This window comes from Carcharodon carcharias, chromosome 4, assembly GCF_017639515.1.
Source record: "Carcharodon carcharias isolate sCarCar2 chromosome 4, sCarCar2.pri, whole genome shotgun sequence".
NCBI lineage: Eukaryota > Metazoa > Chordata > Chondrichthyes > Lamniformes > Lamnidae > Carcharodon > Carcharodon carcharias.
Window position 1 is genome coordinate 66,469,517 of NC_054470.1, and position 17,236 is coordinate 66,486,752.

General features: G+C 38.3%; 1 protein-coding gene across 5 annotated transcripts in view; it reads left to right on the forward strand.

The window, feature by feature from the left end:
* The window catches only part of tnksa (tankyrase, TRF1-interacting ankyrin-related ADP-ribose polymerase a), a 183,280-nt gene that overhangs the window by 100,065 nt on the left and 65,979 nt on the right, over positions 1-17,236 (forward strand). For 3 of the 5 annotated variants that reach the window (XR_005942762.1, XM_041185621.1, XM_041185623.1), the window contains exons 5-6: positions 2,982-3,057; positions 6,132-6,179. Coding sequence is in view for 4 of the 5 variants with exons in the window: in XM_041185621.1 (XP_041041555.1) it covers positions 2,982-3,057; positions 6,132-6,179 (124 nt within the window). In the remaining variant the exon portion in view is untranslated. The remainder of the gene's footprint in view (positions 1-2,981; positions 3,058-6,131; positions 6,180-17,236) is intronic. The other 2 variants (XM_041185622.1, XM_041185624.1) reach the window with 1 other exon arrangement.

Genomic DNA, 17,236 nt, shown 5'->3' on the forward strand with positions numbered 1-17,236 from the left:
TACAGGCAGAAGAACAAACAAATTAGGAGCAGGAGTAGGCCATTCAGTCCTCGAGCCTGCTGCACCATTCAGTAAAATCCTGGCTGATCTGATTGTGGCCTCAACTCCACATTCCGCCTATCCTCAATAACCTTTGACTCCCTTGTTCATTGACCCTGCCTCCACCGCTCCGTGGGAAAGAGAATTCCAAAGATTCACAACCCTCTATGCGAAAACATTTCTTCTCATCTCCATCTTAAATAGGAGACCCTTTATTTTTAAACTATGCCCTCTAGTTCTAGTCTCTCCCTTAAGGGGAAACATCCTTCCAGCTTCCACCCTGTCTCAGGTTCCACCCTCAGGATCTTATATGTTTCAATAAGATCACCTCTCATTCTTCTAAACTCCAGTGGATACAGACCCAGCCAGTCCAACCTTTGCTCTTAAGATAACCCGCACCATCCCCCACCCCCTCACCAATCCCTGGTATCCAGTGAATCGTCTCTAATCCGTTTCTAATGTAATTATATGCTTTCTTAAATAAGGAGATTAAAACTGTACACAGTACTCTATAATGTGGTCTCAACTGTAGCAAAACATCCCTGCTTTTAAATTCCATTCCCTTGCAATAAACTACAACATTCCATTTGCCTTCCTCATAACTTGCTGTACCGGCAAACTAACTTTCCCTGGTTTATGTACCAGGACACCCAGATCCCTCTCTTCCTCAGAGTCCTGCAATCTCTCTCCATTTAAATAATATGCTGCTTTTCTATTCTTCCTGCCAAAGTGGACAAGTTCACATTTTCCCACTCCATCTGTCAAATTTTTGCCCACTCGCTTAACCTATCCATGTCCTCTTCACAACTTACTAAACCATCTATCTTTGAAGAGTTTTGGATGAGCTTATGATTATGGAGGGTGGAAAGTGGGAAAACCTGGAGACCATTAGAATATTTGTCTGGAAGTATGGATGAAGGCCTCAGCAATAGATGGACTGAGACAGGGATACAGAAATAAAAGTAGGTGATTTTGGTGAAGGAGAGCATTTGTATCAGAAACTGAACGCCAGATCAGATAGGATAAAAAGGATGTGAACAGTCTGTTTCAGCCTCGGGTAGGGACAAAGGAGGGAAATTGAGCCAGTGACTTGGGGAAAGGAGTTTGTGGTGGGGTCGGAAAGCTTTGACTTTCCAATAGTTAATTAGAAGAAATTTCTGTTCACCCACTGAAGGTCTGACAAGCAATGTGACAAATTCAGAGGAAAATGGTGGGGTGGAGTCGAGAGAGGCATTTGTAAATCTATTATGATTAAAAATTCTTCTGTTTGGGCCCAAACAGGCTGAGTGAGAAGTCATTGCATCAACTGATCTTGCTCCATGTTGTCCACAATTATTGTTTCAGTCAGCAAAGGCATCTAATTAATCCCAATTTCGATGTATGTTTTATTTATAATTACATCAAACCCTTGGATGCCTGCTGACAGCCATCTTCCAGGGCTTGTTGCCTTCAACTTTTAGCTTGGGCACTTATGACAGAAAGATAAAACTGCTCTAAAGTCAAGGATTTTTATTGTCAAACTTTATTTATAAGTTACGTCATAAAAACAAACTGCATTTTATTTAGTAATCCGAAAGCAAATTATCAGAAATCTAGAGCCTGCGGGCAATGCTTGTATTTTGGTTTCAAGTTTAATGTGCATTACAAATGAAATTGATTTTTGGAGCTATAGTACTTATTTTTTTCATAAGGATCATTCTGGCAAGTTGTAACTTTGCTGGGATCATGTTTAATTTAATGAGTCCTAAATAGATCTCAATTTTCTTAAGGGTTGTCTTTGTCGTGTCTTCCTAGAGTATTGAGTAGATAATGGGATGATGGGATTCACACATTGTCCTTTCAGTCTGGGAACTTGGATTTGAATTCTAATGAAGAATTCTTCTCCCTGGTGACTGTAAGAGATTTATGTAAAAGAAGCTTGGGGAATTTGAACCCAGCTGAAGTTGTTGGGAGTGAAAACCTGACTTGCTATAATTTGGCACTAAATTGACCACTTTACTCTAAGCAGTAAAGATAGTATATTGCAATAAAATATTCACACTGGTGTAGGAGGGTGTGTTGCTTTAGAGTTGGGAGTTGAGGCACTTTGTTGGAATGGAATAGCAGAAGCTTTACTATGTATCAAGCTTATCCTGTTCCTGTGTTGGAAATGCTGAATCCTAGCTATTTAAGGTGTAGAAAAATGTTTCATGTTGCAACATTGGCACCCATTTGCTTAATAAACTAAAAAAACATTAAATGAGTCTATACTGTTAAATGCTCCCAATTAAAACTCAGGACTCCAATGTGGCTTTGTATTATAAGAGTTTTTTTGTTTGTTTTCATCGAAGTTGTGCTTGAATTTTGGCCATCTAGTTACTGGATCAGTGACGTTATTTCTTCACCCTGATCCCTAGCCCTCTTCCCATGCTCACCTCTGGTGTGTCCTGCCCCCTGTGCCTCTAAATACCTGTTGTATACTACATTTGGACATACATACACTAGGAAAATAAACCAGATTCAGATTGCAGGTGAGATTAGCCCTGTTCCTCAAGGGACCCTGTAATAATAATTCAATACCGGGGTGAGCAGCAGTAATTAACACGGAGGCTCTTGTGGGGCCAAATTTGAGGGCGGGTGCACATCAGGGCATGGGTTGGTCACTTCGGGATGTTTTTCACATTCTGCTTGTATTTGAGTGTGTTGTGTAACTTTATGTACAGTGCTTTAAAATGGAAGCACAAAGACAAACTTATAATTTTTTAATAAGTAATAACTTTTTCTCTATCATGCATCAGTATAGCTCTGAGGACCAAGTTCAGAGATAAACTTCTAAATTTAATTCACTTTTCACTGCTTTATTGTGAGATCTTGCATTGTTCAAAACTTAATTTCTTCAGTTGCTGAAGCACTAATGCATTGAGAATTTTTTCTCTTCTAAATGTAAATGTTTTCCTTTCCAGGAGCGGTAATGAAGAGAAGCTCATGGCATTGCTTACTCCATTAAATGTAAACTGTCATGCAAGTGATGGAAGAAAGGTAAGAATATGTGCATGGCTTTGCATCTTAATTACCTAAGCAGAGGTGTACAGGAACTGAACAAAGAGCCAAACCCTAGTTGACTGGGAAGATTTTGGTTCTGTTTACTTAGTGTTCAGACTTGTAACAGCATGTACCCAATGAATTGTCAGATTACTTAAGATCTTTATTGCCACCACATCACCATCGCCCAACCCTACACACAAAAATTGGAAGTTGGATATTTAAGTTAAACTTTGTCACTAGGATTTCACCTAAAGCGTGCAAGTATTATGTTCACTTGAATTGTGGGGAAACAAGCTGCAGTTTGCCTTGAGAGAGCATCTTGTGGTGCATAAACACAAGTGAAATACTGGTGCTTACAAGCCTGTCGCCAAATGTGGCAATGGTTGATGCATTTTGAGGTGTTGAATCAATGGGATCTCAAGACATTTATCGTGCAATATTTAACATGTATGGTATAAACGTTCTCATTTTTGCTATAGGGTAGCAGTATCAAAGGTATTAAATAGGCTGGTGACAACATCAACAGTGATATTTTTGTTTGTCTGCTAAACTAGGGATGTCAAACTTAATTTATATGATGGGCCTGATCCGAAATCCTAACATTTGGCATAAGTCACATTCATCAATGGACACAGGGTAGAAATTGATGTATATTGTGCCATTTTATACCCATTGGTTCAACTTAAATTTGCAAAGAAAGGTCTCGCACCTGTTTCGAGACAACATTTTTGTAAAATATAAGAAAGACTAAGTGGAGCATGTGTCATGCAATGTCCATCTAGTCTTTCAAGTTCAGCAACAGTTCTTAAATGACCACTGGAAGCTGCTGAAGAAATGGTGGGGAAAATATGTTTACTTCCCCTTCTGAGGAGCGTGGTGGAGCAGGAGCCGTCTGCTGCCAACCGATACTCATTCCTCCTACACCTCACTCCTCCATGTATTGTGATGTAAATTCAAGGCTGCAGCTCCCTTTATGCAGTGGGAATCTTCAGACTTCATCCTCTTGTTCCCCATTTGTCCACGAGTAGAAATAATCTTTTAATGTTTACCTACTAAAAGATCCCCAAGTTTCACTCACCTCAATTCTGCTTGCCCTTCTCTCTCTGCAACACCCCCTCTCACCATATTGTTGCTGCTATGCCCAGCTCTGCAGGAAATGCTGAGTCCTAATACCACCCCACCCCATTCCCCAGTTCTCTCTTGCTTCCTCCAAAACCCATCATGATCCCCATTCCCTACTCTCCTGCTCCTCTGAGACCTGATTCCTGACCACAGGAACATTCCCCAATCCCGATTTTTCCCATCTCCCTAGTCTCGTCACCCTCTCCCCAACTACAACTCTTTCTCTCTCAACCAATCTTGCTACTTGCCCTGAAAATTCCTGTCTTCTCACTGCACGAATCCTGGTCTCCTGCCTCCCTAGCCTCTGCTCTCCATCACTCACCCCTTCCATTAGCTGGCCCTGTTTCTAGTCACCCCTGATCAGGCGCTGGCTCTCTGTGTTGGCAAAGGATGATGATGTGGGGACCTGCTGCGGCCCAGAATTAATAAGATTCGGTTCTAGCAGGATTTGAGAAGTAATGGCCAGGAAATTTAGCAATCCTAACTATAGCACCCTGTGAGCCGGTTTAAATTGTTCAGCAAGCCGAACCTCTGACATCCCTGCATTAAACCAATATTGAGCTTGGTATAATGTACGAGCTACTTGCTTTTGGAAAGTATGTTGCTCCAGTGGCGTGCAGGGTCTGTTCTTGTCTTTGTTATTACTGTCATTGGGAAAAGCTCGGCTTGATTTGAACATACTTCATTTATTTAGTGTATTGGTATATCTGTCATAATTTGTAAAGCCTGAATGATGGAGTGCATTTCAGTAGAAGTGATTTTCATTTGTGAGAGCAAGAGTTGAAGAAGAGCAATCTTCAGGTCAACTTACCCCATCTTTATTATTGTCCTGTTTTCCATAATAGTGGCATTCACATTAGTTGTGAAATCCATGGCCCAATGTTTTTACCTGTTGAAGTGCAGTGTGGGCCAGGAAGACTGGAGATAAAATCAAAAGAAACACAGTTGGGGATACTTTTTGTGAAATTCCAGTGGCATCCCTCAAATAGAGATGGTGGCGTGCGCTAAATTTATCAAATAAGTTGATGTTACCAAACTGACTAGATGCAAGCAACACTTTTATAAACTTCAAGAACTAATGCTAAAATCTCTGCTGTAACAAAGCCTGAAATATTTTCACACCTTCTCAAGCACAATTAGGGATGGGCAATATAAATCTGAAACAAAAACAAAAATAGCTGGAAAAACTCAGCAGGTATTTTGCTTTTGTCTTAGGGCAATATAAATGATGGCCTAGCCAGTGATGCCCACCTCCCATGAAATAATTTTAAAAACATGATATCTGTGAGGTTTTTTAAATCATAAATTCTCATAGCTTCAATGGTGTATCTTTCATTGATATTTAAAGTACTTGATTTTGTCCTAATTTTGTACAAAATCAAGATGTGCTACTTAAAGAAAATTGACCACTCTATCAAATCAAATTTTTTCATTGGTCAGCTGGCTAGCTGATTGTCTTACTTGATTAATGTTTTAAGTGTCTGCTGCATTTACTGTATAATCCTAAGAGTACAGAACTGTAGCTTTCACCTGTATATTGTGAACACATCAGAAATTGCACTGTCCAAATTTTCAGTCAAAATGGGAAAAGTAGTTCATAAATTATACAGTAAAAATTAATAAAATAAGCAATAGAAAAACAAATTAGCTTTTGCACTATTATTTTTAATTTTGATGGTACTTACTCAGGTTTCTCTGGATTAAATGTGATACTAAGTAAATATGTTCAGTTTTGCACCAATGTGTGGTCACAAGGTATTTGCATGAGTTGCAGAGAATAGCTACAATGACTCAGATAACAATGTTTCATTAATGAAATACTTGAGTGTTAAGAATGTTATACATAAGTTTACTATCACTAATGTTTGGGCAAAACACAAGCTCAGAGTGGTATATAGTGATTACTTTTACTAAATAAGAATTTTTTTTCATTTTTGACATTGCAGACTGCAGAACCTCACCCCATCAGTCTACGATGTAGAAATGGAAATATGGTACACTTCTTATGCACTATGGTTATTTACTGGTACTGCAGTGTCAAATCTACGGTCTGTGACTTGTTCAAAAATTTTATATCCAAAATTTAATGGATGTGGGATATATAAGTAAATGGCTGATTATATGTACGATTTAAGTATTGCAGCTTGCAGTGTTGCCAGTCCATGTATTACCTCCCTTTTGTTTCCCCTCCCTCTGTCCTAATTTCACCTCCATGATTTCTGATAGAAATGCTCGATTTACAGTGCATTTTGGAAATGAATATCAACTTGTGTGTGGATCAGGTTGCTATTTTATTTGCAATTATGTTGCTGATATCTTGCTGAAGTAGCATGATTTGCTGGCTAAAATGACTGTAGTATGAAATGTACAACATATTAGGTTTCAAGATGCTTGTGACCAAAGCTGAGATAGCAATGATTTTAACAAATGTTTATTCTAAGTCCTGGCCCTCTATGACCATGGATCATAAAATAGTGCCAATGATTTTTTAATTAATTTCAATAGGCAGAGAATGATAGGCAATGCACCTGCAGTTTTTTGATCTGTGGTCATGGCAGGTCAGATATTACACTACAGGCGAGGACTTTGAATTTATTGTTTGCAAGATTTTCTAATTGATGAAAACCCTCAATAGACATTTGGGCAAATTTCATTGTAAGTTTTTCCATAACCTGGAGAAACATTACATAGAAGCTCGAGCTAAGATGACTCGCAATTGAGCATTTAGATAGCAACTCTTAAATGAATACTTGAAAAAGATGCAAACACTCAAATAGAAGAGTTACATAATGCGCCTTTTCAGGTTATTTTCAGGCTATAAATCTCCTCTTCGTAAAAGTAGCTATAAGATAGACACACTTATTACCTGCAGTCAGTTGATGTGATATTGGAATGCCATTCAGACATTTCGGCTTGAAACCCCAAGCATGCCTGATGCTTGCTTTGTTGTTGACATGGCCAAATATTGACAGTTACTCTTGAATTGCTGGATGGATTGCAAGTCGGAATTGGAAGGGAGAGAAAACTTAATTCTTATGATTATTTTGCATCATGTTGGTTGGTGAAGACTCTAGTCTGTGATTCACACACCATTTTTCCAGATGAAGATCAGCGTGAAAGTGGACAATTGGGACCTGGATGTACATTTATCAAAAGGACATAAATTTCTCTCCTTTCACTAATTTTGGAGCAAGGTTGGAGACTGAATAAATTGGGCCTTTGTGAAATAATTTCTTGTGCCGCATGGCGGGACGAAGGGATAATGCTGCTAACGGATCGCTGATGCTGTTTTTTGCACATTGCGTGCGGAACTTTACAAACAGCTATGCAATAGAATAGCGCAAGTTACAATAATTCAAATACTGTCATTTTCTTTCAAGGTGGTAGGAGCAGTGCAATGATATAGAAAGGTCTAACTTTATATTTGAATAGACTATTATTTTTTAATAAATTGAACAGGAAAAAAATTCCTGCATCAAGATCATGGTTGAATGTCCAGCCCTGCCACGGGGATATCGTTGAAGGTTATTTTGTAGACCAACAGAACTACAGCAGTGATATGCCATCTTGATGAACTTCAATGAAAATACATATACAGTTATCATGCTAAAATTGTAAATACAGATCTTTTCCTTGATATAAAAATGTTTTCACTTTTGATTTCTGATGAACTTATTTCAATGGTATGTAGGAATCTGTGCACCAGTAGATATTTAGCAAGTTATTAACCCATAAACACACCACATTCAACTGAAAAAATATATGCTTCAGGTCTGGACATTCAGATTCAAGATGGAAGCTTTATGGAGGCCAAAGTTTTGACCACTTGCTATGATGATGGTTGATTGTTTCTTGAGTATGTACGTGATTGAACATTTTACATTTCTTTTATGGCCTTTGAAATATGGTTATTCTATTTTTCTTTTACTTTTTTGCCTGTTGTCTTTGTATGCCCTTTTAGTGGGTTTCTGTATTTTTTAAGTTCTCCCCTTTCCACCTCAGTTCTTTTACCTTTCATTCACCTCGCCCTCCCCACGGATAGAGTGTTTTGTATTCAACACCTTGCTAAACCGAGATGACAAATATAGATTCACTTTTTTCCAGAAACTGGCCCTTAATTGAAAAATGCATCAGTACATTTGATTTGCAGGTCTATTCACCCAGCAAGTTTGCAGCTTTCATCCTTTGAAGGTGGAACATCCATAGCTGTATTCTCAATATTGCTGAGATTAACATTGTGACTACAGGTCATGCTCTTCACCGAATGATTGACACTGGTGGAGAATCTCAGTGATGATCTTCCATGTGCTCTTCTAGCTTTAATTTTCTTCAGCTAGATAATTATAAGTTCTGTCTTTACTTTCATAAATCCATCATATTTCAACTATTGGGCCCAGCTACTGTGGGAAGTTCATTTTCTTCCTTATCCCAGTCTCATTTATGGCACAGAAGGAGGCCATTCAACCCTAGGAGTCCATGCCGACTCTCTGTAGAGCAAACCAGTCAGTCGCAACCCCATGCTCTACCGCAATAGCCCTGCAAATTTATTTCCTTCAAGTGCCCATCTGATTTCCTTTTGAAGGCGTTGGTTGTTTCTGCTTCCAGTACTCTCATGTGTAGCGAGTCTCAGGTCATTATCATTCACTGTGTAAAAAAGTTCTTCACATCCCCCCTTTGGGTTTTTCCCAAAACCTTAAATCTATGTCCCCTATTCCTTACACCATCAGCTAATGGGAACTATTTTTCCTTGCCTCCCTTATCCAAACTTGTCATAACCTGTACACCTCTATCAAATCTTCCCTCAAGCTCCTTTGCTTCAAGGAGAACCCCAGTTTCTCCAACCTAACCTCGCAGCTAAAATCTCCCATCCCTGGAACTATTCTGATAATTATCCTGTTTACCCTCTCAGGGTGTTCTTCCTCTCTTTGCAACCTCTTTGGAAAGTGTGTATTGTTCCATGGCCACCATTGCTTGGTGTATATTTCTAGGCCTCTGATGTCTTGCCCTAGTGGTCTTTATCTATCTGTGAGCCTTTGCCACTGCGTGTAGGTATGCTATTTGAATGGGAACCATATGAGATTAGTTTAATTTTGGGGGCGACATCTAAAGTCCACATATCTACTGTCTGTGACTTGTTCAAAAATTTTATAGCCATAATTTAATGGATGTGGGATTTCTAAGTAAATGGCAGTTTATATGTGCAGTTTAAGTATTACAGCTTGCAGTGTTGCCAGTCTATATTTCCCTTTTGTTTCCCCTCCCTCTAGTAATTTCATTTTCATGGTTTCAGACATAAATGCTCAACTTAGTGCACTTTAAAAATGAACACCAACTTATCTGTGGCCCAGGTTGCTATTCTATTTGCGATCAGGAGCAGGATCCCAGCCTGATTTCCACTTTTCAATCCCATGGATTCAGTTGCTCACTAAACTTATTGAGTCATGAGATACATTTGGAAGCCTCTGGCCTGAATTTGTTCTGCAATTCAATCTTCAGAGAGATCTCTTGAGAGTAGAAAGATTTTGCTGAATTGATATATTTCAGTATGGCATCCTGTAAAATAAGATTTTTAAAAATTGCAAGTCTGGGCAATTTCACTTCATTTGCCAATAAAAGATGATACGTTAGTTGTTGATGGGATATTAACTATCTTGGTATAGCTTAGTGATGACTATTAGGCACCAAATGAAGTGGGCATTCACTCACTTTAGCTGTATCACTTCATCAGTTGTGCTCATTTCTTTTGCTAGACAACTGAAGTTCTAGAATGTTCCTGCTGCCGCACCGTTATCTTTGGGATGGACTCATGATCTATCCTTACCCCTGTCTTCCTTATCTACCCACTTTGGTGACATCATCCAAAGGCATGGAATCAGCTTCTAAATATATTCTGATGACAAGCAACTTTACCTTTCCACCACCTCCATTTCTTCACTACCTTTGTGCTGTTAGGTTACTCATCCAACCTCCAGTCCTGGACGGGCCCACACTTGCCATTGATTCAGCCTGCCTCCCCGGCCATTGCCCCTAATTGAACCAGAATGTTTGCACCCTTGGTGCCACTCAATTAATCTCTGCTTGCTTAATTTTTATTTGCATTCAGCCAAACTAGATTTTACTGCTGTGGGTGTGTGGAGAATGCACATTATTTGAAGGACAAAGATCACCCTACAAGGGAGATCATCTTTTCAGAAGGTAAAAGTCTTCAGTGTGCCCTTGTAGCTTTTTGTAAGATGGTCCTGTGTATTTAAGAGGATGCATATAAATAGCTTTATGTATTTACACTGTTTCAATATTGTCCCTATTGACATAACATTATAAGTTTGCACAAATTGTGAACATCTGCTCTGAACATTTGTAGGGAATTATTGCACGTTCATATTCATATTATACAATAACAAAAATACTAATGCCCCTCAATGACATGAATATAACAGTGATATTCCATCCCAAACCCCCCTCCATGACAAAGTCTGCCTGCTTCCACTTCACTTCCATACATTGCCATTTCTACTTTTGTCTCAGCCTATCTGCTGCTAAAATTTTCATCTACCCCATACCTGATTTTTTCCAGTAATTTTTGGTGCGGCCTTCCATTCACCACATTCTGTAAAGTTCACTTCATCCAGAACTCACATTCTACCTATACTAAATCCTGCCCACTCATTTATTTCTACCCTACTTTGGCATTGGCCCCCCTCCCTGGTGCCTTAAATATAAAATGCTCATACTTGTGATTAAAACCCTTCAAGCATTGCCCCTCCCCATCTCTGTAACCTCCTCTAGTCCTACTACCCAATCTTCTGTTCCAGAACTCTCCATTTCTGCCAACTTTGATCCCTTGTACATGTCCCTTGTATTTTGTTCCAGCATTAGTTAGCCATACCTTCAGTTGCCTACATCTCAGCTTCAGGAATTCAATCCTCAAACCTAACCTACCTCTCCACCTTCCTCCTGCTTTAAAACCCACTTGTCACCCCCTCTTAATTTCTCCTCCTTCGGCTTGGCATCCATTTTTCTCTGATTGTGAAGTGCTATGGGATGTTTTTCTATTTTACCTACATAATATAAATGTGAATAGTTGAACTAAGGTGATCATATGGAATAATCTTTACTCTTTCATTAAAAACTGTTTTCTGGGCTTTTCTTTCAAAAAGTTGACTCATTTACCCTCGAGTAGTGTAAGTATCAAATTGCCTTCTGTTGTTGGCACTACTGTGATATAGTCCAAGAAGAGCACTTGGAGATAACCGTCTTTCTGATACGGTTTTCCTCACTTTTCAAATGTAGTGGACTTTGTTCTTGCTCCTCTTAATTGTTTTAGACTGAACATTGGCATATTTAGACTTAGTTATTTAATTTCAGCTTTTTGTCCTATAGTACACGCTGCATTGGAAAAGACACAAGGACTATGAGTAAGCATTTATGGGATTGTAGGTTCAGAATAGAAAACTTTTGACAGTCATCTCCTTCGTGATTTCCCCCTTTGTCCAATCATGGGTCCGTCTGGGAGTATATGTAAGGTAAACATTGCACGAATGAAGATAATGGTGTAGTCACCCTCTGACAGGGAAGTTCAATTGCTTTGATAGACTGTTTCAGTGCACAGGAAAGTTATGTTTCACTTCTTCACTGAACTCACCTTTGCATCTCTTGAGAGTGAGGATGTATTCAAGGTAGTTTCCAAATAATTTGTAATGAACCATGTTTTTGCTGTTTGTTTTACATATTACAATAGCCTTTCCAAATCAAAATGTTTCATTAAGTTGTGCAGCGAAATTTTTTCATTTAAATCTCTCCCACACATAATGGGAGTAAAGTCTAACTGGATAGGTTTTGGGAAACCATACACAAAGTAGCAGCATAAAAATGCCATGCCGTCTTCTACATCATGTCTGAAAAGAAATCCCAGGACTTGCACCATTGTGTCATTTAATTAAATGGTTGTATTCTCTGTTTACCTACTTTTTTTTATATAAATGCTACCAAGCTAGGTTTTGCTCCTAAGGGTGTAGGGAGAATGCATATCTCCCTATGAGGGAGATCATTTTTTTCAGAGGGTGAAAAATGGCCTTTTATATTTTAGAGGATGCATATCAATAGAGAATACTTGCAGTGTTCCAATGGTGTCCCTGTTGATATACCATTATCACTCTGCTTGAATGGACATGGAACCCTGGTTCTGAAGATTTGTAGAAAATTACTGAAGCAGTTGAATTTATTCAAAAGTGCCCAGCTCTTATGGTCTTGTGCAAACAATAAAATGGCCCCAGTGATATGAATATGACAATATTATCTAACAGTTTGTAGTTAAAGGAAAATTCAAAGATATTGTCATTGAAAAAAGGGTGTTTATAAACCAAACATGGAATAAAGAAAAAACTCAAAATACTCATGGATCCATGTTATGAAGTGAATGAAAAGTTCAAAGTATAGTCAAATGGTAGGACATATGTCCTTGTGTCATATTATAACCTTAATATACCATAAAACTGCTGTGGAAAGATAGGTTTGGATCTCACGTGTCTGGAGCTAATTGCTGGATCTTATAGGTTAATTAAAGGTGTCTAAATTAATGCTGCTTGCCTTATTAAATGGGTTGTTTCTGAACGAATCCTGTACCTTGAACTGTAGACAGCTTCATCTGGGTATGGAAAAACAAAAAGTAGACCTTCAACTGATTCTAAGAAGGGAAGTTTCAAATACAAATTGAAATCTGTGGATGACTGACTGAGAGAGGTAAACGACTTCTGAATTAATACCATCCTTGATTCCATGAAAGGAAATACGTAGAAGTTGCAACACAGAAATAGCTCATTCGGCTCAGCCGGTTTTAAACACCCTCGCCTTCCCCCCTTCTCTTTTCTCACAAAAATCCTAATCGCATTTATTCACCCTGTTTCCATATGCCTTCATCCATCTTGATGTTGTTTTTGACCTGGCATGGCTTCACAAACCCTTGTTCATGGCTAGGCAGCACCTATTGCCTATCTCTAATTGCCCTTGTTCAGAGTGCATTTTAAGAATCAACCACATTGCTGTGGGTCTGGAGTCACATTTAGACCAGATCAGGTAAGAATGGCAGATTTCCTTCCCTAAAGGACATTACCCTGGATCTCTGGAATACCAGTCCAGTGACAATACCACTATGCCAAATTGGGGATGAACATAGTGGAATCTTCAATCTCCCTGAGAAGTTGCCAGCAGTTTGGAAAATTGTAAACGTGACACCCTTGTTGAAGAAAGGTTATAAGGATTTTCCTAGTAACAGCAGCCAGTCAGCTTAACACCAGTGGTGGGAAAGGTTTTAGAAATAATGATCAGGGGAAAAGTTCCCAGCCACTTGGCAAGATTTGAGTTAATTAACATGAGCCAGCGTGCATTTGTAAAAGGCAGTTGTCTTTAATGAATCTATTTGAATTTTTTGGTGAAGTAACAGAGAAGGCTGATAATGAGAATGCAGTGGATGTTGTCTATATAGATTTTAAGAGAACATTTAACAGAGTACCACATAAATGGCTGGTTAACAAAATTGAGGCTGGTGGAATAAGAGGGTCAGTATCAGTGTGGATAAAAAAATTGACTTAAGGACAGGAAGCAGCGAGTGGTGGTAAATGTTTTTTTTCACACCGCAGGATGATGAATAGTGATGTTCCCAAAGGGTAGGTGCTCGGACCGCTGCTTTTTTGATATATGTAAATTACTTGGTTAATGGAATACGGAATAAAATTTCAAAATTTGCTGAAGATAGCAAACTTGGAGGTGTAACAGACAGTGAGGGTGAGACCTATTAAATAGGCGAGCAGAATGGGCGTACAAATGGCAGATGGAATTTAAATACATAGAAATGTGAGGTGATTCATTTTGGCAGAAGGTATAGGGAGAGACAGTATATACTTAGCATAATTTAAAGACTATGCAAAGATAGAGGGACCTGGGGATTAATGTACATAGATCTTTGAAGGTGGCAGGGCACATTTAGAAAGTAATTAGCAAAGCATATGGGATCTTGGACTTCATAAATGTATTGAGAACAAAAGCAAGAAAGTTATGCTAAACCTTTATGAAGCTCTGGTTAGACTACAACTTGAGCATTTTATCCAGTTCTGGTCACCACACGTAGGAAGGATGTGAAAGTCCTTGAGTGGGCGCAATAGAAATTTACCAGAATGGTTCCAGGTACAAGATTAGGTTGGAGAAACTGGGGTTGTTCTTGGTGCAAAGGAGATTGAGGGGAGATTTTATAGAGGTGTACGAGATTGTGATAGATTTAGATAAAGGAGAAAAAATAAGCTGTTCCCACTAGCTGATGTTACAAGGACTAGGGGACACTTTTTAAGAATTTGAGCAAGAGATCCAGGGGTGATGTGGGGGAGAACATTTTTACACAGCAAGTGGTAATGATCTGGAACTCGCTGCCTTCAAGGGTGGCGGAACCGGAGATAAATGATTTCAAAAGGAAATTGGATGGGCACTTGAGGAAAATAACCTTTAAGGTCACGGGGACCCAGCTGGGAAATGCATTGCCCTACAATGAACTGGCTTGGATTTAATGAGCCAAATGCCCTCCATATATGCCATAAGGGCTCTGTCAATTCTGGAAAGAGTTTCTCTTACTCTTTCTGCCAAATCTCATATCTAATCTATAACCTACAGGACTTTGTTCTACACCTCTTAACGCAGTCTGCTTCTTTCTAATGTGTCCTGTCATTTCATAATTTTTGACATTTCTATCACAATATTGCACAAACTGTATCAAGGAAGCTCCAATTTTCTAAGTACTTGAATTGATTGGGCACTTGATGTCATCATATATATCTCTAAGACATAAAACAAGACTCAAAAATTGAGGTTATGAGCAATAGCATTCTGAGTGTAAACATTGAGTTGACTCCCCTTATGGAACCTGATCTTTTTCAGCTTGTAATGAAAACTTTATATTATGCTTGCACCTGAAAGAATGAGAGTTGGAAGGCAAAAAGCACTAAACCAATTCTCAAAGTTTCTTTTATAAATAACTTTTGAATTTCTCTGAATATTTTTACAATTACTTCTGATTTTTACCTCCTGCCTTGCACAGCAGCAGAATGCAGTGTTTTGATTTGTTGCATTTCTCCTATCCTCTTTGTTAAAGCAGCTTTGTGTCAGTCTGACCATCCTGTTTCTAGACAAACAACTGAGTTACTAGGTGGTATTATGTATAGTTTGGCAGAAAGAAATCATTGTGTCATGTCAAAAGTCATTGTAGAGCCTCCTTAGGATAAACATAAAGTTTAATATCTTTAAAGCTAGTATTTGACTGTCTCTGGGTTTCAACTTGATTGTTCTGTATTAAGTATAGGTGCTGTTGCATATCAGAAAGGTCATCTCTTCTTCAAGGGTATTACTGTTACTTGTACAACATCCAACTCTTCAGATGGAAGTACCTTCCACACACACACACACATGGCTCTGTCACTGTTTCATGAGTTCTCTTATGCAGTTGAATTTTCATACTCCATTTCGTCTGAGAAGATAATGTTTGGTTTGTGGGAGCGAGGGCTAAGTAAAATGTAAGAAAACAGAATTATTGAATGTCTTTCTGCATTATATGAAATATATTAAATAGACAATGCCCTAAATCTTTTGTTGACAGTTTTGGCTTAATTCGATTGGTATCTTTCTTGAATCACTTAAAGCATCTTACAAAGCAGGAAATAACGGTGTCGGTGCCTTCAAATACACTTCCAATCAGTCTATCCTTTGGTCACTTATCCATTGTAACGCTTCATTAAATTTTCTCCAAGTTCGTGTTGAAGTTGAGGTTTGATTTTTCTGGAAACACTCTATGGATAAAACTTGTTTTGCTACCTCAACATTTATAGGATTTTTATCAAATGTAACTAGTGATTTCCTGTTGAACTGTACATTTAAAAAAAAATTGTATGTTGGAAATTTTGTCAAAATAATGGAAATCAACCGGGAACAAAATACTCTTTTTTTAATAAACGATGTGAAGCCTTGGCTTTCTTATTTGCACCTTAGTAAATCATGTACACTTCCTGTTATCAGCAACTTGATATAAATTCATGAAGTGGTAAGCCAGTTCTTGCATCATTGTAGACCATTGATTATCAAAACTTCATAAACACACTTCTGCAAAAATGTAAATCTTTGCTGAAGAAAATTTTTCAGTTAGAAATTTGCATGTTCGTATGTATTTTGCACATTTCAAATTGCTTCTTTTACTTATAAATTTTAGTGTTCCACAATTTTTACCTGGTGCCAGGTGGATTTGCTTGTTATTTACTTTGGGTAAATTATTTATATATTGTGCAGTATGAGCATTCTGTTGCTTTAGCAATTAAATTAATTCTAAATGTGTAGCATTTCTCTAGACACAACTAATTTGTTCCTGCCTAATTAAATATTTATGAGGGGAGTTTTTGTGATGTTTTCTCATTTAGCTCTGGCAAACTGATGTCCAAAATTCTCAACTCATGTCAAATCCTTGAAGGTTCCTGGGTCCTAATTTAACCTGTTAATTCATTTATACAGATACTGACCTTAAAGTTCCATTTGAATTTGGTTCAGATTTCTTTTGATAAGGGTCAGTTGTGGTATGGGTTCTTGTACTCTGCACTGGCAAGGTCTACCTGTTCCTGACTGGGTTGTGGCTGGACTTTGCAGAAGTCTTCAGTAAACTGATCATGAAGCCAGATGTAGAGCAGTCTACAATCGAGCCTGTTGCTCCTTTTGGGAAAGGGTAGGCAGCAAGAGTGGGTAGCTGTAATAGAGAAACAATGATGCATGACTCTTGAAATCTTTCTGCAAAATAAATCTTGGCAGAATAAAACAATTTGGCAATCTAAGTTATATTTTAAATCTATTCTGCTCTGTAATTTCATTTGATCTGCTGAGTTTTTCATTTTCCCCTGGAAAATTATGTACCAGCAACTAGCTAACTGGTACTAAAGCTAGAAATAAAATAAATGCAGTTTTTTAATATTTTATCAGAATTTGGAATTTATGGCGAGACACGTAACCTGTCTGTTGACTAAAGCTTTATCTC